This window comes from Desmodus rotundus, chromosome 5, assembly GCF_022682495.2.
Source record: "Desmodus rotundus isolate HL8 chromosome 5, HLdesRot8A.1, whole genome shotgun sequence".
Lineage (NCBI taxonomy): Eukaryota > Metazoa > Chordata > Mammalia > Chiroptera > Phyllostomidae > Desmodus > Desmodus rotundus.
The window spans coordinates 136,553,570-136,579,891 of NC_071391.1; the positions used below are offsets into that span (position 1 = coordinate 136,553,570).

At 34.5% G+C, this 26,322-nt stretch overlaps 1 protein-coding gene across 6 annotated transcripts in view; it reads right to left on the reverse strand.

Annotated features, from left to right (window-relative positions):
* The window catches only part of USP34 (ubiquitin specific peptidase 34), a 223,184-nt gene that overhangs the window by 71,810 nt on the left and 125,052 nt on the right, over positions 1-26,322 (reverse strand). For all 6 annotated transcript variants that reach the window (XR_008427014.2, XM_053925775.1, XM_053925776.2 and 3 more), the window contains 11 exons: positions 26,001-26,210; positions 22,130-22,255; positions 18,747-18,869; positions 18,325-18,408; positions 17,741-17,827; positions 11,805-12,005; positions 8,884-8,966; positions 3,659-3,699; positions 3,408-3,532; positions 1,973-2,125; positions 342-446 (listed from right to left, as the gene is read on the reverse strand). Coding sequence is in view for 5 of the 6 variants with exons in the window: in XM_053925775.1 (XP_053781750.1) it covers positions 342-446; positions 1,973-2,125; positions 3,408-3,532; positions 3,659-3,699; positions 8,884-8,966; positions 11,805-12,005; positions 17,741-17,827; positions 18,325-18,408; positions 18,747-18,869; positions 22,130-22,255; positions 26,001-26,210 (1,338 nt within the window). In the remaining variant the exon portion in view is untranslated. The remainder of the gene's footprint in view (positions 1-341; positions 447-1,972; positions 2,126-3,407; positions 3,533-3,658; positions 3,700-8,883; positions 8,967-11,804; positions 12,006-17,740; positions 17,828-18,324; positions 18,409-18,746; positions 18,870-22,129; positions 22,256-26,000; positions 26,211-26,322) is intronic.

A 26,322-nucleotide genomic window follows, 5' to 3' on the forward strand; every position in this document is an offset into this window, starting at 1 on the left:
TACATTCAGAACTCCAAATCCATATGATATTACAGAAAGCTGTATTTAAAGTCTAAATTTCACATTCTAAATAAGATTGTGCATTCACAAATCTTATTTAAAAGAGACAAGAAACTACTTACATACAGATAGCAGATATCAGATAAAGACATTGCAACAAAGATCAAAGTAAAAAGAAAAGGATTAGAGCAGAACAGAGAGGTTCAGAGGTTCTGAACAAATACAGCAGAAAAATTATGGCATTTTCAACTCATTGATTAAAATGCCTTTAATGAGAACCTATAAAGGTATGCACACACATCTCTATTAACATAAGAATGTATATAATTCCCTAAACGTACCTGACTAGCGTCCTTTATGTGTATGTTATCAACTAATTTGCACAACAACCAAAAGTATTCTTTGCATCCAGGTTTTAACATTGGTTCTTCTTCATAATCATCTATCTATTAAAAAAAAAATTAACTTTGTGAAAACATTTTAAAAAGGGAAATAGCTTAAAATTACAATATATTTAAGAAAGTAGGCTTTATGAAAAAAATAAATTCCAACACAAACTAAATAGTAATCAAAATTTAAGGCTGGGTGGGGTAGAGAGGTGGGGAGAAAATGCAGACAACTGTAATTGAACAACAATAAAATAATTTTTAAAAAACCACAGTATTAGGTAAAAAAAAAAAAGAGAGAGAGAAAACTCCTAATTTCTATAAAATTAAAATAACTAGGCACATAGTGAATAATATGAGAAATACTAGAAAAAAACATTACTTTCAAATTACTTACAACCTACTTGAGAAAATAATAATAATTGCTCTGGCTAGTGTAGCTCTGTGGATTGAGAACGGGCTGCAAACCAAAGGGTCTCCAGTTTGATTCCCAGTCAGGGCACATGCCTGGGTTGCAGGCCAGGTCCCCAGTACAGGGCGCGCGAGAGGCAACCACACATTGATGTTCCTCTCCCTTTTTCTCCTTCTCTTCCCCTCTCTCTAAAAATGAATAAATGAAGTCTTAAACAAAAACAAATAATGTATAATGCTAAATAATGTGATATAAATTAAGAATTCATTGAAAATGTGGAAAAGAAAACTACAGAACATGAGTATATATAAATATACCCACATGCAGTAGTCTATTATAGTTTTGAAATCTTAAAAATAAAGAAGGTAATGTATTTCTTGCACAGCTGATGATAGGTTAATATGGAAGAGGAAAAGGAAATTCCTACAATGCAACAAATTTCTAGGATTAGTAGAATTTACTTACTAATGTGCTCAGGATTTATTATGTGATAGAAGGCTTTTACAAGGCTAGCATATAAAGTGGAAAGGGAAGGAAAATGAAAATTCAGAATATCATTAAGAATTAAAAAAATAAAAAACGTGTGACTAAATGAGAAGAAAGCTACATTTATGATGTTTCCTGTCATTCAACTTACTAACACAAGGCTCCAGAACCTAGTAAGAACAAAAGCTATTTCCAATACAATGCCCGTGAGAGATCCCCTAAAGCTGAAATCAAAGCAAACAGATTCTACTGCTAGGTGTAACATGGTCACAGTATGTCACAATACTGTCACTTTTTTTAAAAAAAAGATTTCATTTATTTCTTTTAAGAGAGAGGGGAAGGGAAGGACAGGGAGTGGAAGGGAAGGATAAAGAGAAACACTGGTGTGTGAGAGAAACATCAATCGGTTGCCTCTCACACCCCCACAAACGGGGACCTGGCCTGCAACCCAGGCATGTGCACTGACAGGGAATAGAACCAGAGACCTTTCAGTTTGCAGGATGATGCTCAACCCACTGAGCCATATCAGTCAGGCCTGTTGCTTTAAGAACTATATAACTATTATCTTGGCAAAACAATATAAAGTAAACAGGTACTCAAAATTACTGCAAGGATATAACATAATGATAAAATTGGGCACAGGAAACTGCAAAAATAGAAACTGCTCCTGAACACAGTAAAATCTTACCCTGATAGGTTTGAGTGCCTGAGCATCAGGAAGAAATTTCAACAATGTTGAGGCAGCCAATAGCAAAAAAGAGCGATTGATTGAGTCTCCTCCATCCAGTCCTGATAGAGATAACTTATAAAGACCATTGCAAGACTCATGACGGACTGCAGTCTAAATAAAAAAGCAAGTTCGGAAGATAATCCGAGTTAGTATTAAAAAGTCAATATCAAGGTTAATATGCTGACAGAAATAATGTTAAGTGGCTTCTTTAGTAATGTATTATAAAATGCAATGTTCTGATCACATACCTGTGGATGTAAATAATATATGACCAAATAAAGTACCTCAAAGTATACAGTAATATGTAAAAACAAATTTAGAAACCCCGAATATGGCCACAAAATAAAACCAAATAAACACAACAATAGACAAATACAAAAGGGATTGAGAAGATATACACACTAATTTATTTACAAGATTAAGTAACAGGATAAGGTATTTTCATAGCAGGTAGCAATTTAAAAAGTACTTAAATATAAAATTTTACATATTCTAAGGGATCTTCCCAAATGTCACAGTGGTTCTCTGGGACAGAGCCAGAACAAGAACACATACACAACAATTCAGAGACAAAGTTTTAGACAGTGCTGTGTAAAAAAGATGTGACTGTGGTGACTAAGTGATAGAGTGCATTCTACTATTTCATTGAGGAATATAGTGTAATATCAAGATACGGTTTGTGAAAATTATATTGTCCTCCTTAGTGTCTGTACATAATGGAATCAAAAGAAAATATATTTGACTTATTTTTAGTCTCTTTTGAGAACTTGTTTGGAGGTTCTAGCAGGGGAGCGCAGCTACTCATATACCCTTAACCGAAGACCGGTCCTCTCCTCTAGTTGGGAAGGTTGTCCTCTTCGACCGAGCGTGAAGCTTCGGGAGGGACGCACATGCATCGGTGAGGGAGAAAGGGAACACCCGCCTAGCCAGCCAGATCAACCGAATCAACCTTGGTGATCAATGGGGTGACAGATGTCGCAGCCAGATCGCCCTCACATCCTATTTTTAGTCTCTTTTTATGTATCTAAGGATACACTCCAGTTAAATTTTAAAAAAATTCTCTAAAACATCAATGATCAAAATAAATGATCAGGTACCCCTGCCCAGAAAAAAGCATTAAAAAAAAAAAAAAAAAACCCCAAAACCCAAAGCAAAATAATCACTCTGTAAACAACTATTTCATAAAAAGACAATATGAATGGTACAGAATATTTAATACTCACACTTAAGTGTACACAGTTCAAGAGATTCTAGATCTTAAAGAGTTAAAAGAGCACATTCCAGATGACATATTTATGGAATCATGTCCAAGTGGACATTTTATATTAGCTGCTTTTTATTGTCAATGTTAATAAGAAAAAATATGAAGAGTAATTCCTAATCTTTATCTTACCTCAGGAATAAGGAGGGTCAATTTCTTTAGCCAATCTTGCAAATGATCACTGTCAGCAAGGCTAGATTTCACTAAAGAACAGCAATGAGCCCAACTCACCAAGAGCCACATTGAATAATGTGAAACTAAAAAAAAAAAAAGTAGAAAAATTCAACTACAAAGGCTTGTACTGTAATCAAAAATGTTATATATAAATGTATCTAGTTATTCAAATCTTTACCTATTAAAAATTAACTTTCTTGAACCCTTACCTTCATGTCTAGACCTGTGATCAGACTGAGCTTTCAAAACTCTGTAAAGTAAAAACATATCACCACTAATTAAACTCAGCAATGAATTAAAAATAACTCAATTTTTTTTTTACCACATATCCTTCAAAGTATATACAACTTTCCCCCTAAAAATGATTAGATTTTAAGAAAGCTACTTTTATTTTTTTTTTCTATGACCTTTACCTTTTAAAATTCACTGGTAAAATCTTAGAGCAAACATCAAATAAATGTTCGTTTAATACACGAAATTTGAGTGACACCAATATTGACTCATAAAAGTGAACTCTCAAAAGGTGCTCATGCTTTAGTTACTAAAGAGATGTGTATTACAAAGAGAAAGTTTATAAAGTTTTAGTCTAAACTTCAGACTCCTTAAAAAATAAATTATGCACTGAATAAAATGCCCTTCCTTTGACAGGAAAAAAAATGCTGAGATATTCTAAATTAAATTATAGCAGGCCAGAGAGTGAGAGAAAAAGACAGAGAGTATTTAACCAGTTAATAGCTGTGAGCCAACTAACAATACACTGCTCACATTCCTGAATGCACATTGGAGCTTTCAATCAACTCATGACTATTGGCCTCAAGAAATCAAAAGTAGTAAATAGTTCTTCTTTAGGGACTATGCACCTACCCTAGAACTGCTCTTGCTTTATTTTTTCCTACCATCCCCCTTATCTATACCCCATGTAAATTCTTTTTTTTTAAAAGATTTTATTTACATATTTTTAGAGAGAGGGGAAGGGAGAAAGAGAGGGAGAGAATCATCAACATGTGGCTGCCCCTCATGCGCCCCCTACTGGGGACGTGGCCCTTCTGGCAACCCAGGCATGTGCCCTGACTGGGAATGGAACTGGCAATCCTTTATTTCACAGCCCAGCGCTCAATCCACTAAGCCACACCAGCCAGGGCCCAATGTAAATTCTTCCAAAACGACTTATATCTTTCTTCCCCAAAACAGAATGTATAAAAAGCCCATAAACTCCAGGATGGCAGACACATGTACTCCATCTAGCCCTGTTATTGGTGATTTCATGCCCCTGTGCAACGGGGTGTAGACTGGGAGGTCCCAAGGTCCCCCCCACATCTGGCTGGGGGATGCAACACGTGGAGCAGGGCCATTGAGAGTTAGTTTGTATATCAGTAACAGCAGACTAGTCTTCATATCTATATGCAAAAATGGTTGTTTTGCATAGGAAGAGCAGGCTAGCTAGGGAGAGGGAACGACTTTGACCCAGGACATAACTGTGAGGCAACTCCCCTTACAAATCTTGAAGATGGTTCACTCCATGCCAGGGGGCCACGCCTGCCAGGACTTACTATGGTAGCCAAGAAAGGCTGAAAACTGCAGGAATGCTGGCAGGTGTAGCCAATTGTGGAGGAGTCAGAAATGGGGTTATGGAGGAGGTTCCAGGCTGGGATTTAAACTAAAGGCAGGCCACCAAGTGGGATGGAAGACAACAGGAACAATGCAGGACTAGGAGAGACAATGCAGGACTATGCAGGAGGATGATTCCAGACCATGAAGGAAGGAAAGGGGTAAAAGGACTCCCACTGGTGGGCCATGAGGAGGTGCTCCGTGGTTTTGGATTAAGAAATGGAGATCCCAGTGACACAGCTGATGGTGCTGGTGACTGCAGATCTGCCCAGCCAAGCACGGATTACTGGGAGGAACTGGGAGTCTAGCTGAGCTACAGACTTCTATTTTTTTTCCCGAGATATGGTACCCCTCAGACTGGCTTAGTTGGGCAAAGCGGAATAAGGCAAGACTGTATGTGTCTGTGTGTTTGTGGGTGTTTTAGAGGGACTTGGATTTTAACAGCGACATTTCGCCATTACTCTACACCTGTATAGCTTTTGAATAAATAGTTCCTTTCTTTTTTTTACCAAACTCTAGCACTGAGAGCCACATTTCCTAACGTCTGGCAGCGGGTAAGATGAACGTAATACAGACAGACCCCGGGGGAGGGAGCTTGCTTAGGTAGGTAACAGCATCTTGGCCCCCCACAAGTCCATTCTGTAACACCTGGATTTGGTCCTTTTCTGGCTATCATCTGGCTCAACAAACCATTTTAGAAAAGCTTTCAGCCATGAAAGTTTCTGTTTAACGCTTTTGTATTGTTAGTGCCAATCTCTATCATGAACAGTGAAAAGCAAATTATTAAAAAGTAGAGAAAACTAATTCAACTTAATATAATTTCATTTCTATTTTCCCAATACTTTTAGTTACTTCAATGAAAACTGTATTACTTCAATTTAAAGAAAACTAAGTATTAAAATTTTTATTTTAACAAAATGATTTAATATAGATTATTTGCCTTACAAACTTTTTAAAAAGCACTAATCTCTAGCATTCCCACTTTTTTATAATTCACAAAACACATTTCAAAAATCCCAAAAAGCAAGGCTCACACATATTATTGGTTTAAAGTAAAAGTTACTAAAAATACAGGAACTACTATAAAGGACACAAGGACAAAATCAAGGGGGAAGGTGGAGGTGGGGGAGGGAGGTGGGTTTGGCTGGGGTGGGGTGGAAGGATGGGGAGAAAAGGCATACAACTGTAATTGAGTAACAATAAAAATTTAAAAGTTACTAAATATTAAAAATGTTATAAATCAAGTATTAATATTAAACATACGATATGTTTAATTTTTATGATATTGATATAGTTTTTACCAGACCAACATATCCATCTATCTTTTAAATCTATAGCAACAGACAATTTTTGGTAACACAAGCAAAAATTTGTTCTTGCTGCCCTGATTGATACAAAACTCCTAGTATAGTATGAACTGAGCGTGAGGGGGTGGGAGCTTACAGATTTTAATGAGTTCTTTAAGAATGGAACTGCTGGCCCTAGCCAGGTAGCTCAGTTGGTTAAAACATCATCCTGACTCACCAAAGTTGCGGATTCCCAGTCAGGGCACATACAAGAATCAACCTATGAATGCATAAATAAGTGGAACAACAAATTGATGTCTGTCTCTCCCTTGTCTCTCTCTCAAATCAATTAATTAATAAATAAAAGCTGGAACTGCTGGAATGAAAACAAGAATTGCCACAGAGGGAATTAGCTTGGCTAGCAGCAGCCAGAAACAAATGTGCATATTTATTTTTCACTATGTGAGGTTAACAGAGTCAAGTGAACAAAAAGCCGACTAAACCAGTCATTGAATTGCCGTAACTCAATATACTGTAGTGTATGGGATACTGAGGTAGAATGTATGTTGGAGGACAAGGAGGAAGAGTTAAGAAATAAATTTAGCTGGAAAGTAACTGGTGGCTGGGGTATTAAAAGTATGTTATCATACAATTCAAGGGCATGTTATAGCACTTTCTTCATTTTCCCATGTTATCCATTCACAGTTTTTTACAAACTGAGGTAAGGTGCCTGGCTCTGAAAATATAATGGGGAACAAAATAACACATAGTTCATATACAACTTTTCGAGTCTGGTGGGATAAAGCAGATATTGATTGAATAAATGGGAATTCAATTACAACAGACATTAAAGTACATTAAAAAAGAAATTATTTAAAAATAATCATGCTATTTATGTGCAACCATTTCAAATGAAGGTGACTTTTAATAGTATCTAAAAACAGATAATTAGCTATTAGCCATATATAATATTAAAAACTTTAAAAGGTGTTTACATTAGCTTTATAAACCATTTAAGTATAATGGCAAATGTCAGCCCAACATAACACCTACAAAATACTAAGAAATTAATTTTATATATTTTAACATACTTTATGGGATTACTTAAGGCATATAGTCAGGTCCCATGTATTAGTTAGCAATTATCATATTTTAATTTCTACATTAAAATTTTCTACATGATTAAAAAGTTTTCTAACATAGCTCAAATAAATGAAACCATATCACATGTTTTAATTATATTCCTATACACACATTTCCAGCTCTGTCCAGAGAGTCTACGAGCAAGGAAATACTGGTAGCAATGAGTATACCAAGCACCCGTATTTTTGAGTTTCCCCACTAACAGGAAATGGCGGATTCTAGGAATAAGGCAGGGAAATCACAAGCCTAGAAGATTGGGGGGGGAGCGGGGATTCCTACTCTCCACACAAAATAATGGGCTATGTCAAAAGGACTCATGAACAAGCTTGACCAGACCAACTCAGGTATATTTTGAGCAAAGTGGTTAGTAATGAATGAATTATATGCTGAATGAAAAAAAAACCCAAACTGATAATAAATAAATAAAAGGGAGGAAGAGAAAGCACTTCCTCACAACAGAATATCAACTAATAAACACAAAAGAAATGGTAAGAGTTAGAAAACCACTTTGTAAATATGCTAATATTTTAAATTCAGGCAAGAATCATCACTGAATGCTAAAAAAAATGTTAATGAATGAAACTTTATTAGGAGAAATTTTAAGCAGTTGCAAAACATCTTCCCACTGGTTACTTTTAATTACAAAATAGAAAATCAAAAACCTTATTGAGGAGAAACCTAAAGGAAACCAGGTTAACTGATCAAAATTAGTTATCACTAATAACGGGACACACTACCATCACCAGAACGTATTACAAAAGACACATTACTTATGGAGTATTCCTGTTAATATGTAGAATCTGAATTTGATCATGGGAAAACAATCAATCAGGAAAACAAACTGAAAGGTCCATTATAGAAGACTTGACCTGTACTGGTCAGAAATGTCAATTCATCAAAGAAAAGGCTAATAAAGTAATCTGATTAAAGGAAACGAAATAAATATGACAACTAAATGCAGTAGTAGTACATGATCCTAAACCAGAAAAAGAATTGTTATAAGAATATTAATGAGACAACTTGAAAATCAATGGTATATGAGATAACACTGCCTAAACTTAAGTATTTTACTGTAGTAGTCAAGAATATGTTCTTGGTTTTAGGAGATACACATCAAAGTATCTATAGGTTAATGGTCATGATGTCTAAAATTTACTCGGAAAGATTTAGGACAATATGTAAATAAATGTTTTTGCACGTACACAGAAAATACACACTCATGATTATGCAATAAAACTGGCAAAATGTTTACAGTAATATTCAAATTTAAATAAGCAGTATGGGAGTTCAATAAGCACCCTACAATTTTTCTTTTATTAAATTTTTTCAAAATGAAATTTTAAAACACTATATTCTTACTACAAATACATGCATAAATTATATTAAAAATATCATACCTAGGAGCCAGATTATCATATGTATAAGCAACAGACATAAGTCGCTGAATCAAACTGGTTCCTTGCACAAGAACAAGAAATACCTAAAACAAAAAAAAATTTTAAACATCTTTGAATGCACTGAAACACAACACTTCATTTTTAACCCAAGACTCCAAATTAATTTTGATCTATGACAAGAAAAGGAATATCCTAAGAATGGCCATTTGAAAATACAGTGAAAAAGTCTATGGCCATGGCACCCTGAACATGCTCCATCTTGTCTGAAAATACAGTAAAAATATCAAATACTAGGAAACCAGAATTTTGTATCCAAACTTAAGACAGCAACTTTAACAAGAAAACATAAAAAGTTAAGAAACAGACAAAACTATTTTTTATATTTGATCCATGATTCTCTGCACTATCACCCAATTGGGCGGGAAAAGTATTGTGTATTACATTTGAGTGGATTTTTAGGGCATGAGTGAAAAATTAAACATTTTCTACTTTCAAAACAAGAAAAAAAAAAAAAACAAGAAAAAGTCAAGCAATGGCAGATTCCTCAACCACGCTAAAATGCAGAAAAGCAATATAATACACCAATGACATAGAGTATGGATTTTAGACTTAAAATCCTGAGGTTCAATGTTGAGTTTGTTAACTTTCAAGCTGCCTGATTCTAACAAATACTTAATTGCTAAATTATAGTTCTTCATCCATATATAGATAATTTGCTAATTTACTGAAATAAAAATTAATAATTCCTTTCCGTAGGTCAGAACCAATTCTTGGCACTAATTAATTATAGCAATGTTCCCATCCTGGAGATACTACAAGTGCAGCATAAAACAGAGAGAACACTTGTAGCAGAAGTATACACAATGTGCTAAACGTGCAAAGCACGGGGAGTAGCAACTAAACCTGTCACTGGCAAAATCAGGAAAAGTTCAAGAAAAACTATGTTTAGAATTAAATTTGAAAGGTCAACTTGGAATTTGAACCTTTTTAAAGACTATTAAAGAAAACAAATGAAATAATGAATGACAGGACATTACTATCTATAGTATATCAAAATTGGAAGACTTTGTCACCAGAATTAGTATAATAAGAACTTTTATTCCCAAACAGCTTATATACGTACTAAGCTCTAATTATTATGAAGAAAATAAATGAATGATATTATACTTATAGTAAGCACCTTTTGTGAACTACAAAAACGTTGTCATGTGGATAGAAAAACTCTCTAAAAAATAATGCTTTTAATAGGTAGTCACATGTCTGAAGAGAAGGTAATGAACATATTCAGAATTATTTTCAGTAAGAATGTACTTGCATTATTCTTAAAAAAACAAGCCACTTCTTTTTAAAACTCTTAATTGTGCACATACACACTTACTTATTTTGCTGTGTATAATGCGCACTTTTTTGCCCAAATTTTTGAGGGGAAAATATGGGTGAGCATTATACATGGGTAGTACTAATTCTGTACCTACATAAATGTTTTTAATTCTTTTATTTATGCTTATGTGTTAAAAATGTAACTCTAGAAAGTAATAACGATATCTGTATGTTCAAAAATAAATGGTAAAATTCATTTATAATACAAAAAACAAGTGCATCTAAATATAAATAAATAATTGAATTAAAAAATTAAAATGAAAGATTTTTTTCCTGAAAGTTTTGACCAAAAATGTGGGTGTGCATTATACACAGCAAAATACAGTATATACATTTATCCTACTAATATCCCAAAAGGAAATCAGTACTAAGGGTCAAAAGCTTCCAGATTATGAGTCAATGAAAAGGAGCACATTCAATTTGAGCTTCTTACATTATAACCTGGAAGACTAGCATTTTCCCCATTTAACCCTAAAATTCCAAAAGGGAAATAAGCTTTAGGTTTCCATTTATACCAGAAGTTTCCAACCCATCATAACCACAATATTTCTCTATCAGTTACCAATTTATTACTCTGGTGTTTCTTGGGCAGGTATAAGGTGAGGTGCCATTCTCAAAAGATTACAAAATGAGTAAGAGATTTCATTCAAAACTCATCTTAATCTCTCCCCACTTCATCTCTTACCGATGGTGACTTTGGAAGGGAAATATACAAACAGCAGAATTCACAGTCATAAATAATTCTAATTTTATTGCTGGTTATTGTGCCATTTTCTTCAGCTTTCCATCTGCCATTTTATAAACTTGCTCTGCAATTCTAGGGTTGGTATATGACAAATCAACTCCCGCCTTTGCCAGCTGGATTCTTATTAGGTTCTGTCAACCTATTACTTCCTTGCTGTTTTTGTTAGCACTGCTCCAGAAGTATTTCACCCAGAAAAGGCAGTTAGATGGTTTCAGAAGCAGTAGTAGAACCCCTTTCTTCAGAGGCCTAAATCCCCGTTCAACAGTATTCTTCCTATAAGCATCTTATTTTTGAACACCCCAACCTATTCCTTCCATATGTTCTGCAAACCCTAGGAGTGGTAAATGGTTACTTGTCTAGGTTACCTCAATGTTTCTTTTTTTGTATTTTCAGCCCTCTAAAACATACATATAAGACCAATGATCTATTTTAAATTTCCTCTACTTGAAATCTCTAAAGTGGTTTGTTTGTTTTCCTGAATGGACTCTAATACACTCAGTATATGTATAACTGTGTCTGAATAATAAACTCGATCTTATAGTTAGATAACATTAAAATGTGATGTAATTCGTTCTTGCATTTTGGATGATGGACTGAAAAGCATTATTGCTTCATAGTTACTTCTGCTTTAAAGTGAAGGCATCATTTCAGCTGTTAAGTCATAATGCAGTATTGTAGAACAGCATTTCTTATGCATTGGTGTACTTCATCATTTTGGCAAAATGAGAATACATAAGCTCTCTTAAAACATACATAAGTTCATTACTACAATTTAAAAATAATTTCTGTATATTACCTCTGTTAATCTTGGTATATGAAGACCTTTGGCATGATCACCAGCAGCTTTTCTTGATTTACCAGGCCAAGTTCTTTTCCTATGGCTTTCTGCTATACCAGACCAGGCAAAGACATCATGATAAGCTAAATCCAAATCAGACGGATCTACTGCAAATTGGCATATTAGCTTCAGCAAGCAAGCAAGACAATCTAGTTGCCACTGTGGATAAGAAGAAAATGTCATTTCCCTATTTCAATTAATTTTAAATGGCTACTATACAACTTGAAATGAAAGGCTAGAAAATAAAAATAATTATAGCTAGTACTTAATCCACATGCTATAGAATTTTGCTGCGCATTTTTTACAGTAACAATCCAATTTCATAAAAATGAAGAAAAATTATCTAAACACTAAGAGGATTAATGAAATGGAAATGACACTTGCATTTCTATTATGAAAGCATCATACAAATGTATATAAAAGAAAGATACAGGGTTTTAAAAATTTATCCTAATCAAATATATTATAATTTAAAAAAAATACTGAAATGCTAACAAAGATATTTACCTACAAATAAAATGAATTGAGAGACAAAGTATTGCAAGTTGTTTCTCCACACAAGATGAACATACTCTAATATTTTGGGGCCAAAGCAATACTCATAATTCTAGAAAAGAATTCAACTGAAACTATTAAATTTATGTGTGTATATTTAAGTAAAAGAAACATTTCTTAGGTAAAATATTGTTTAATATAATATTTCTAACTGACTTAAAGTGGTACTTTAAAATTTAAGTAAAACACTTCCTTTAAATAAGAGTATCACTTCTGTATAAGATAAGAGTTTCAGAGTGTTCTCTTCAATAGTCCTTTTCTTCCTATTTTCCTAATTCCACTACCAAGAAACACAGCAATCCTATATAACTGGTTTTCCAAAAGATACCAAGAAATTTAAGTGAGAAAAGAACAATCTTTCAACAAATGGTGCTAGAAAAATTGGATAGCCACATTAAAAAAAAAAAAAAAGAAAGAAACAAAACCTCAACCTTACTCCCCATATGCAAAAGTTAATGCAAAATACATCACAGACCTGAATGTGAAAGATAACTATAAAGCTAACAGGAAAAAAAAACAGGAGAAAATCTTTGTGACCTTAAAACAGGATTTCTTATATAGGGTACAAATTTTGTTAAAATTAAAAACTCTACTTAAAGAACCATCAATGTTTATACATGTAAGCCACCAACTGAGCAAAAAAATAGTCCCACTACAGTAGCCCCACTTTATCCATGGTTTCATTTTCAGTGGTTTCAATTACCCATGGTCAACAACAATCTGAAAATATTATAGGGAAAATTCTAGATATAAACAATTCATATGTTTTAGATTGTGCACCATTCTGAGTTATGATAAAATCTCCTACTGTCCTACTCTGTCCAGCCCAGAACATGAATCATCCCTCTGTTCAGTGTGTCCACACTATACACATAACGCACCCATTAATCACTAATTAGCTGTCTTGGTATTTCAGTGCTCGTGTCAAGTAAACCTTATTTTACTTAGTAGTAATGGCCCCACAATGCAAGAGTGGCAATGCTGCCAATTTGGATATGCCAAAGAAAAGTTCTAAAGTGTATGTATGTAAAGGAAAAAACATAATATATACAGGATTTGGTACTATCCATAGTTCTCAGGCACCTTCTGGCATCTTGGAACGTATCCCCATGGATAATGGGGCACTACTGTACATACACCTTGCAAAAAAATAAAAAACTGTCCAAATTCAGCCTTACAATTCTTTATTGAGACAAAAAATAAAGTTCAAGATATGAACAGAAACTTCACAAAGGAAAATAAAACACGAGGTCAATACAGAACTAATGGGACACAGTGAAGGCAGTGTTAACAGGAAAATTTATAGTTATAAACATTTATGTTAAAAATGCAACAAAGATCTAAAGTAAGCAATCTAACTTTACAATTTAAGGAACCAGAAAAAGAACAAACTAAACCTAAAGCTAGCATAAGAAGAAATAATAAAGATCAGAAGAGCTAAAGAGGAGACTTAAAAAAACATAGAGAGCCCTGGCTGGTGTGGCTCAGTGGATTGAGTGCCGGCCTGTGAACCAAAGGATCCAGTCAGGGCACATGCCTGGGTCCCCAATGGGGGCTGTGTGAGAGGCAACCACACATTGATGTTTCTCTCCCTCCCTTCCCCTCTGTCTAAAAATAAATTTAAAAAAATCTTAAAAATTAAAAAAAAAAACCCATAGAGAAAAATCAATGAAAACAAAAGTTGATTCTTCAAAAACAAACAAAAAAATTGACAAACTTTTAGCTAGAAGGACTAAGAAAGAGAAGAGTGAAGTTACTAAACTCACAAATGAAAAGTGAGAACATTTTTACCAATTCTACAGAAATAAAAAGGATTGAAAGAGTACAATGAACAACTGTATGTCAAAAAACTTACATGAAATGGACAAATTTCTACATACACAAAAACTACCAAAATTCATTGATAAAGAAATAAAAAATCTGAATAATGCTCTCCAGTTCAGAAAGAAAAGTACCACATGATTTCACTCATATGTGAAATCTAATGAACTAACAAGCAAAACAGAGACAGACTCATAGATAGAAAGCAGACTGACAGCTGTCAGAGAGAGGGTGGCTGAAGGAGTAGAGGAATTGAGCAAAAAGGAAAAAAAGAGAAAACTTATGGACACAGACAACAGTGTGGTAATTACTGAGGAAAGGTGGGGTGAGGGGAGGTGAAGGAAAGTACAGGGGGATAAGTGGTGATGGACCGAGACTTGACTCGGGTGGCAAACACACAATACAGTATACAGATAGATGATGTATTGCAGAATTCTGCAACTGAAACTTGTATGATTTTATTAACCAGTGTCACCCCAACAAATTCAATAAAAGAAAAAATGCAGACAGAAAAATGTTAACTGTAATTGAAAACTAAGATTTTAAAATATTAAAATAAAATCAAATTACTTTTAAAAACTAAAATGTAGAGAGAAAAATGAAATTAAAAATATGAATAGACCCACAACTAGTAAGAAGATTAAATAAGTAATCAAAAATCTCCCAACAAAGAAAAAGTCCTGAACCTGACAGGTTCACTAGTAAATTCTACCAAACACATAAACAATACCAATCCTTATCAAACTTCTCCAAAAACAGAAGAGGGGACACGTCCTAACTCATTCTATGAGGCCTACATAACCCTGATATCAAAGCCAAATAAGAACTCTACAAGAAAACAGCAAACCAACATCCCTCCTGAACACTGATATAAAAATCCTCAACAAAATATTAGCACACAGAACTCAGCAACATATGAAAAGGATTATACACTAGGATTAAGTAGGATTTATCCTGGAATGAAAGGATGGTTCAACATACAAGAACCAATCAATGTAATACCACATCAACAAAATAAAGGAAAAAGACCACACTATCATCTCGACTGATGCAGAAAAAGCATTTCACAAAATTCAGCACCCTTTGGTGATAAAAATACTCCAAAAGAGGGTACAAGCAAAATACCTCAACATAAAAAAGTCATATATGAAAAACCTATAATGAAAATCATACTCTATGGTGAAGACTGAAGCTCTTCCCCTAAGAGCAGTAACAAGGAAAGGCTGGCTGCTTTCACCACTTCTGTTCAACATACTAGTAAAGTTTTGGCCTAAGCAATTATGCAATAAATAGAAATAAAAGGAATGACTGCTAATGAGTTTCTTTTATGGGTGATGAAATTGTTCAGGAATTAGACAGTGGTAATGGTTGCATAACTGTGAGTATACTAAAAATCACTGATTTATACATTTTAAAAGAATTTTATTATATGTGAATTATATCTCAAAAAATTAAAAGTATACCTCAACTAAGTTCATTTTAAAATAAACAGGTAAGAAAAAAGAATGATTCTGAATTATATTTATAACATTAACAGAGATGTATTGTAAATATTAGTTGAATTAAAGCAATCTGTGTCTCAGGCATACCTGGCATCTCAGACGCTGCCATATAAAGTGTGAGATATGGTAGTAAATTTTTCTTATTAATAATATTTCAAAAAAAAGTATCCCAAATTCAAAGGGAAATAAAACTTTTAGCATAATTCCCTGTAAACTTCATTCAAAACTAAATCTGTGTATTTTATAAACAAAATTCCTATAAATGATATGTAAATACTCCTTAAAGATTTTAGTTAAATACTCCCACTTTGCCAAAGAATTAAAAGGCACCTTATAATTCTGAGAGTTTAATTAGACATGAAAGACATGATTGACAGTAAAACATAACAGACATTTAAATTATAACACAGAATTATAATAATCATTATAGCATAGGTACTTTTTCTAATAACAAAATATCTGTAGTAAAACATGTAAAGTAAAAATGTATTATTTTTCATTTCAAAGTACTGAAATAAGTGGTAAGATAGCAATTGTTTTTTTCTAAATGTATTTTCTTTTATTAATCTTTTATTTATTTCAGCTTTCAGAATTTTTATTGAGAATTAGAAATGGCCCTGGCAGGGTGGCTCACTTGACTGGGGCATTGTCCTAGACACCAAAAAGGTTGTGGTTTTGATTCTCAGTCAAGGCACAAACACAGGTTGCGGGTTCGAATCCCAGGTCAAGGCGCATATTGGAGGCAATCCATCAATGTTTCCTTCTCACATCAATGTTTCCCTTTCTCTTTCTCTCTCTCTTCCTCTCCCTCTAACCAATAAATATATCCTTGGGTGCAAACTAAGAATTAAAAATGTATCAGATATCACAGCATCCACCAAGAACTTTATATATAACAGCTGATTACTGCAACTACCTGATACAATAAAGGTGGTTAAGGGCAGAGTCCATACATAATTAATCACTAACCTTTTAGAGGTACTAGTATTTTATATCAAATCAAGACACCTGACTCCTAGATTCCAAGGTAATTCTTAAAAACAAGTACTGAAAAATTAATATTTGAATGGAATGTTTGATAATGCTATTCTGCTTTGTTGGAGGTGAGGAAATGGAGCATCCGTTTGATTTAAAACCAGACGGTGCAGTATAGCATTATGAATTTTTTAATATTCCACAAGTAATTTTACTTTCCTAATATAATAGAGCGGTGCTTCTTCAGTTAATAGGAGTAAAGCACCATTTGTTAAAATTATCATTTTGTGAGGACCAATAATTTTGTAAAATACTATAAAAATACTGCAGCCATGTCATATTGCTTAAAAAATTTCTAAAAGCTTACTCTTAATTTCTACACCCATTTGGTTGAAGAATAATCAAAATGGTCTAGATACACATTTCTAAATACTACTGCTATAGGAAAAAAATGGTGAAATCAAAATGAAAGAATGTTTTCAAAACATTAAATACTTATACCAAGTTTTTAAAAAAAGGAATATAAAGTATGACTATATTAATTTTAATATATAATTTATCAACCTAAAGATAAAATGTTTATGATTAGACATAGTTCAAAATCATTAATTGTAATACTTAAAAAAATTTTTAGCCCTGGCTGGTGTAGCTCAGGGGATTGAGCATGGGCCCGCAAACCACAGCATCACCAGTTTGATTGTCAGTCAGAGAGCATGCCTGGGTTGTAGACCATGTCCCCAGTAGGGGGTGCACTAGAGGCAACCACACATTGATGTTTCACTCCCCTTCTTTCTCCTTCCCTTACCCTCTCTCTAAAAATAAATAAATAATTTAAAAAAAAAATTTTTTTAAGGTGTTGACATGGGGAACTCTTACTGCATAATTACTTTATCACATCTTTTTTTAAAAATAATTCCTACTATATTCCATACTCTCCTTTGCTATAGTACTGCAGCAAAAGTTATACTTGCTAATGGGAGATGGAAATACTTAAAATGAGATAACTATTGTAATTAGCTAAAATAGTGAATTTTCACTTACCACAGTCCAGGATTCCTGCTCTTTAGGCTCCAGGATTCCAGAATTAAAAATTTCTAGTAACTGTTGAAGCCCTCCAGCAGCAACAAACTGTAAGCAATTGTAAACACGATGGTAAGAGAAAGCACCTATGTGATGAAGACCTGTTTTTTGATTCAGTAACTGAGTATGTGTATGTGTGTATGAGTAAAATATTACTTATCTTTCACTTAAGAAATTTCTCTTTGACTTAAGTAACCAAAATAACTTCTATACAAAGTAATAACATACGGCCTACTTTTAAGAATTTTTAAAGTAGAGTCCTGCAAAAATCTATAACATATCTTTATATTCCATTAACCATTTAATCCCCAAAACAGGAATGCCATAACACAATATAGTCTAATGAAGAAAACACGTAAATGCTAAAAAATAGGAGCGCCAAGGCATTAATATCAGCTTACAGTGATTTAGAGTAATATACAAGTTTTAAACTACACTTTATTTTAATAAGTTAGTTTAAAACTAAGTAATAATTATGGTACCTTCTTTTGAAAAATTAGAAATAAATTATCTTTATCAATATACTGCAAAACACAAGATCCAACCTTGCAACTCCAGGAATTTTTACTGTTTTCCACTTGATCCTCACTTGAGTCATCAGAGTCTGGATAAAGATCACTGTAACTTCCCTGTGGGAAAGGCAAAAATAATAATAAGAGAGAACGGCAAGGGAAAAAATTATTCTGGAAATAAAAGATAACACACTCTGGCCCTGACTAGTTAGCTCAGTTGGTTAGAGCATCATCCTGATACACCTACGTTGTGGGTTCAATCCCTGGTCGGTGCACATACAAGAAGCAACCAATAAATGCATAAATAACTGGAACAACAAATTGATGTTTCTCTCTCTCTCCATCTTTCTCTCTCCAATCAATTAAAAATAAATAACTAAATAAAAAAGATATCTCTGGAATTTTGCTCCAGAGATAATACAAATATTTAATGATAATAATGGCAATGTGATTACCGTCGACTCTCTCCTTATTCTTCTGTTAGGTTTTCCCAGTGCTTCAATAATTTCCAGGGCATATAATAGCTTGTGAGCACTCTTAATTTTGAGGAGTTCTTTCCAATTAAGTCCATCATTACCCTTAAATTAATGAAAGAAAAACATAAGGTTCTCATGCCAACTTACTAAGGGAACCCCCCCAATTAAAGAAATTGACACTACATAAACATTAAATTATTACACATACACTGAAATATATTCAAACATAGGAAAAACAATTATACAATTGGTACTAATGGTATGCTTAAAACATGGAGGTCAGGAGGAGGAACTGGATAAAAGACTGACTGTTAAAGAACATATGCATAGCCGCCCTGGCTGGTGTAGCTCAGTGAATTGAGCGCAGGCTGCAAACCAAAGGGTTGTCGGTTCGATTCCCAGTCAGGGCACATGCCTGGGTTGCAGGCCAGGTCCCCGGTGGGGGCCACATGAGAGGCAACCACACACTGATATTTCTCTCTCTTTCTCCTTCCCTTCCCCTCTCTCTAAAAATAAATAAATAAAAGTTGTTTAAAAAAAATTGCTCTTTAAAAAAAAAAAGACTATAAAGAGAATATATGCATAGCCCATGGACACAGACAATAGTAAGGTGAGGGTCAGGGGTAGGGTAGGGGCTAGGTGGAGGTGAGCATAGAGGGGAAAATGGGGGATGTCTGTAGCAGTATCTACAATAAAAATAAAAAATAAAAGAATCATCCAATGAATGCATAAATAAGTGGAACAATAAATCGTTCCTCTCCCTCTAAAATCAATAAATTTTTAAAAAGTTAATTACTCATTACATTTAAAAATAAACACAAACAGCAAAATAGGAAAAAATGTTAATTTCTGGCCAAGATGGAGGTCCAAGATGGAGGTAGATACACTTTGCCTCCTTGCACAACCAAAAGGAGGACAACAACAAATTTAGTAACAAAAAAATAACCAGAACTGCCAGATTATCGAACTTTATGGAAGTCCAACAACCAAGGTATTAAAGAAGAAACATTCACTCAGACTGCCAGGAGGGGAAGAGATGGACAGCTGGGGAGGAGAGGACACACGGCAAGGAAGTGGCTAGAGGATCGGGCGGGCAAGGTGGCAGTGGGTGGACCAGGCAGTGCCCCATTTGCGTGCGGATAAACCAGGAGTAAATATTGGGGAGCAAGACAATCTGCACAACCCAGAGTTCCAGCAGAGGAAACTAAAGCCTCAAAATCTCTGACCATAAAACCTGTGGGGATTCTGGAGGTGGGAGAAACTCCCAGCCTCACAAGTATTTGTTAGAGAGACCCACAGAATCCTAAAACATATACTAACCCATCTACCTGGGAATCAGCACCAGAAGGGCCCAATTTGCTTAGGGGTAGCAAGGGAATTGACTGAAAGCCAGCTGAAAGCTGACTAAGTGGCACTGTTCCCTCTCAAACCCCTCCCCAACATACAGCACCACAATGCAGCAATGCGGGTTGCCCTGCCCTGGAGAATACCTAAGGGCTCTGCTCCTTACTCTGTAACAGGCACTTGTGGCGGATGGGGGGGGGGGGGGCGAGGTGCTGGGGGGTGCGCCCAAATGAAAGAACAGAGTAAAGCTCCAGAAAAAATACAACTAAGCAATGTAGAGATAGCCAACCTATCAGATGCAGAGTTCAAAACACTGGTAAGTCAGGATGCTCACAGAAATGGTTGAGTATGGTTGCAAAATAGAGGAAGAAGTGAAGGCTATGAAAAATGAAATGAAGGAAAATATACAGGTAACCAAGAGTGAAGGAAAGGAAACCGGGACTCAAATCAATGATTTGGAGCAGAAGGAAGAAATAAACATTCAAACAGAACAAAATGAAGAAACAAGAATTCAAAAAAATGGGGAGAGGCTTACGGACCTCCGGGACAACTTTAAACATTCCAACATCTGAATCATAGGGTGCCAGAAGAAGAGAAGAGCAAGAAATGGAAAACTTACTTGAAAAAATAATGGAGAACTTCCCCAATCTGGCAAAGGAAACAGATTTCCAAAAAGTCCAGGAAACTCAGAGTCCCAAACAAGTTGTACCCAAGGAAGCGCATGCCAAGGCATATCATAATTACATTACCCAAGATTAAAGATTAGGAGAGAATCTTAAAATCCGCAAGAGGAAAGGAGACAGTTACCTACAAAGGATTGCCTATAAGGTTATTAGATGATTTCTCAAAAGAAACCTTACAGGCAAAAAGGGGCTGGAAAGAAGTATTCCAAGTCATGAAAGGCAAGGACCTACGCCCAAGATTACTCTATCCAGCAAAGCTATCATTTAGAATGAAAGGGCAGATAAAGTGCTCTTCAGATAAAGTAAAGTTAAAGGAGTTCATCATCACCAAGTCCTTATTATATGAAATGTTAAAGGGACTTATCTAAGAAAAAGATGATCAGAACTATGAACAGTAAATTGACAACAAACTCTCAACGATCAACAACTGAACCTAAAAAAAAAAAACAAAACCAAAAACAAACTAAGCAAACAACTAGAACAGGAATAGAATCACAGAAATGAAGATCACATGGAGAGTTATCAGTGGGGAGGGGAGAGGGAGAAAAATGGGGGAAAAGGTACAAGGAATAAGAAGCATAAATGGTAGGTACAAATTAGACAGGGGAGGTTAGGAATAGTATGGGAAATGGAGAAGCCAAAGAACTTATATGTATGACCCATGGACATGAACTAAGGGGCAGGGAATAAGGCAGAAGGGAATAAAAGGGAGGAAAAAAAATGGGACAATTGTAATAGCACAATCAAAATATATTTTTAAATTTTTATCCTTAAAAAATGTTAACCTTCACAACAGTTACATCAATTTACCATCTGACCAATAAAAAACCACTGAAGCCTAGTTGAACTTTTAAGAACATGGCAAAGTCTATATTTAATGCTTATAAGTTACACCAACCCAGTTTAAGTCATATGCAAATACATGTATTTAAATATATAATTTTCTATTCTCAACCTAAGAAATTGTTATTCGCACTTAATGTGCATCCAAAACAAGCACTGATGCATATTATTAAATCATAGTGCATCTTCTCTAAACATTTTTATTGTCAAAAACTAAGCAATAATCAGAACATACAGTAATATGAGAAAACACCAATTTAAAGGCAAATCCGTATTTTCTAAAGATAATTTTAGCAAACACCCTGCCAGATATTTAGCCTATATTATTCAACCACGCTAACATTTTAATAAATAAACATTAAAATGAACTGGTACTTTTTACCAATTAAATAAATTTTACTGAAGATACAAGTCAAAAAGCAATCTCATACATGCCAGCGGGAATGTAAATTGCTACCATCCTCCAGGAGAATAAAGATCCTGTGGGCTTACCTGTTCATCTGAGATATTCTGGAATGCCATCAACATGTTAGGACATGTAGGAAGAAGCATCAGTAGTTCCCATACACGCCTAGAGAGGTTTTCTGCATGAAGATGAAGTTCTTCACATCTTAAGCTCTACATAAATAAGAACAACTACTTATCAAGACAGATCAGTAAAAAACAAAACAAAACCCTAAACTGAAGTTAAAACTTTTTTGCATAAAATCACTAATTCTCAAGTTTGTTAATATTTTATAGTATTACTTTAACAGTGAGAAATAAACTATTTCTTATGTGGTAAACATATTTATTCAATAAATTAAGAGTTATGTCAAGTTGTGGTCTTTCAACTTGGTACTGAATACTTTTCTGGGAAGAAAAGTGATATGTAGTTCTGGTCCCTTTCCTCAGGAAACTTTCCAAACAAAAGTGAAAATGTCTGTTTATAAAGACAGCCAAGTAAATTTCAACAGGACTATTATTTCCTATTATCTATTTGCAGGTTACTATTTTAAGAATGACACAGACTTTGTGAATTAAATCCTTAACCTTGTATTTGGGAAAAAGAGTATACCTGTTCCTCTTTTCCTATTGTCTATCCATACTTTATTTTCCACTCTCAAATGAGCAGCAATATAGATGAAAGCAGAAAATTTTCTACTTTTTTCCATTATCATTTGTTAACCCATTTCCCATTTGCCACAAGCACTTGTGGTTGCAGCTTTTACCCCAAGATAACTCACGGATTACAGTCCTAACCTTACTCACGAAATTATCTCATTTTTACTATTAGTATTTTCGCACTTCTCTATTACATTGATAGACTTTGGAAACAAATGATCATTCTATTTACAGAATTTTGCTTTTAATAGTGACAGCAAGCTGCACTTTTTTTTTTCCTAAATGGGAAATGGGTTAAATCTGTACTTTGTAAGGTGCTGAGATAATAGATAAGCTGAAGAAAGTTTCAGAAGTATGTAAGAAATGGGCAAATTTCCTTATTTTTAATTTAAGCACAACCCCAAGAGGTAAATAAGCAGCAGAAGCTTATTTTCAGTTTTGGAATTTTCCACAGAGTATGAATCTGTATATTATTCCTCTACCGCTGCAGCTGTCACAATTTGGGGGTATAAAATCCAAGAGATGCCAAAGGAATCTTCTACGCATCTATAAAAAGCAGTTTGGTTCTTTTTGTATAATGGTATAAAGCTAGTATACTTTGAAAACAAGGGAATGTTAGAGATGGAGTTTCAAGGTAAACTTTGCTTGTCACAACTTTAATGAAGAAAGAGAATAACCAAAGTAATAATAATTTTGCTTTAGTTGAGAAAATGACACTGAAAGTTCTTCAGCAAAATAGAATTCATTTCTTTGTAAACACCCAGTTTAAAAAAAGACTGAACTCTGAAAACAAACAAAAAAAAACGATTCAAAGAAAAAATTCTTCCATCTGTATATGACTATGTTCTATGTTATGACTGAAAGGCCCTACAATATGAGTGAAGATCCTTTGTTTTTATACTCCAGGCCAAATCAGTCTTACAACAAATAAACTCCACATCAACAATGACATACCAAAAGTTCAATGAAATATCTGCTAAAAAATAAATGTTTCCCGTCTAGTTTAGGTCTCATGTGGACTATTCCAATGGTCTATTAACTAGTCCTCCATTTCCAGTCTTTGTTTTCTCTAATACATTCCCCACACTCACACCTAAACTTTGTTTCTAAGAGACCAGAAAATGATCTCATGTTTTTTGCTATAAAACCTTCCATGACGATGGCAATTCATTTTACAAAGAATACAAAACTCATATTGTTCCTTTGTGGTATTGCTTACAATCTTCCTTTCTGTTCTTATATTTGTATTACACTATATTCACACTCCCAAGTTTTTCAAACATGCCATTTACTTTCCCATGAATCTGTAATGTTCCTTTTCACTCTCATAAGCAGCTGCATGCAATATTAATGACATCCCTTTTGCAAAGTCCTTCCCCCAATTTTTTCCCTCTCCCTTATGTTCTCATAACACACTGTATAGAATACTAGCCCCCTCCTGGAACAATGGTGAATTCTTGTAATTATCTTTCTCTCTTTTAAATTGCCAATACAATGTTGACATAAAGTAAAAGGTCGTTAAGTTTTTATGGTATAAAATTAAAAAGGTGAAGAAATGAGAGATTCATGAGCATCTAGTATTAATTATTTTGCTTAAACAAAAGGGGGGATTTCTTAGGAATTAAAAAATATGCCACCACAAAAGAAACCAGACTATCAGGAACACAGGACTCAGTGGCTACCACTGCATTCATGATCAAACACATTTTGGAAACAAAAAGAAGTCATTTATCATTCTTGGGAAAGAAAGAACAATAGCCATCAAAAACAAGCCATAAAAGCACCATTATTAATTAATTGCCACTCAACCTCAAAATAATGATTCACGGGATGAGGAACATCAATGAACAACACCTTAGAGTAAGTCCATTTAAAGGCATTAAGAAAACAAAGTCAGTAGAAGGAAAATGATTCCTTTAGGTGATCTCATACACACTAACATTTTAAAAAATCTGATTTATTATTTTTAGAGAGGATGGGGGAGGGGAGCGAGAGAGCGAGCAAGAGAGCAAGTGAGAGCGAGCGAGCGAGAGCGAGGGGTGGGGTGGGGAGGGAGGAACACTGATGTGAGAAACATCAATCAGCTGCATCTTGTATGAACCAGGGACTGAACTCACAACATGGGCATGTGTCCTGACCTGGAATCAAACTGGCAACCTTTCGCTTCGTGGGACAATGGCCAATCAACTGAGCCACACGGGTCAGGGCCACACTACTAACTTTAAATAACAACTTTATACTGAAAAGCCACAAAATTACTTCTCTAGACCAAAACTCTTCTGAGCTCCAAACTCATATATCCAATTGCTTACTTGACACCTTCACTTGATATCCCACATGCATCCATTTTTCATCTCAAATGGAATCCACCTAGTTACTCAAGCCAGAAACCTGCATTTTCCTTCTCTATTTTCCTTCTTCCTAAACCCAAGTCTATGCCCAATCTTAAGCCAAACTACCACCAAGTTATGTTGTTTTGACCTGCTGTCCATTTAATTTATGTCCATTGCCACCATTCTATTTTGGGCACTGTCAACATTTCCTTGGACTAGTGTATAAGGTTCCTTACACCTTTTTCTCTTCTTGCCAAACAAATCTATTGCCTTTAAAACAAAAATCAGAGAACAAATGTCTCTCACTTTCTGCTTCAGATATTTTAATGCTGTCTACTTTACTCTGAATAAAATGAAAATGGCTTACAGACTCATTCTACTTTCCCATTATCTTCCACATTCTACAAACTATCTCTTTGAAATTCCTAGATATAAATCCCTCTGATATCAAGGGCTTCAGGAATCAAATTACCCAAAGCATTCCTCATTCTCTTCATTTAGCTGGCTCCTTTTCATCCTTCCACCTCAAGATTACATATATTCTCCCTCAGAGAAATCTTCTTTGACCAAATAATACATAAATGGGCCTCTATCACCACATCCTAATAATGACAAGTCATGTTTCAGTCTTAATGCCTATCTCTATCTAAAACTATTTATCTCTTACTTTACCTGAAACTATTTATCTGTTCATCTATCAAATATCTGTCTTCCCCATGGGATTCAATGAAGGTTGAAACTGTGCTTATTGTGATCTTCATAAAACAATGCTTTAAATGGTATGCCTAGATCATATTATACACTTCAGTAGCTAATGAATAAATAAATGGTTTCCTAGGTTTTACTGCTGTTAAGAGATTAATAACAAAGTTACTTTTCACTTGGCACAAAGATAAAACTATGTAAAAATAAAATGATAAAGTCACCTCACTATCTTCCACTGCCACTTTTCCTGAGGGTGGTTTAAATGATGCAAGCATCTCTAATAAATCAAAAAGAGTAGTTAAATGAGGTTCTTGTAAAAGCAAAAGCATTGGAATGTTGTCTTTCTGAGGGGGTGGTAGGCAAGATGCTGGCAGTTGAACACCTTCCCCCTTCCGTTCTCTCCTCGGTGCACCCAAAGATACAAACACCATCTATAAAAACAGAAGCAATAGGAAAAAAAAAACAAATAATTATACATACTAAGTGTGGCTTAATAAATCTCTGAAGTATAAAATAAATTCATTTAAGATTTTAGTATAACAA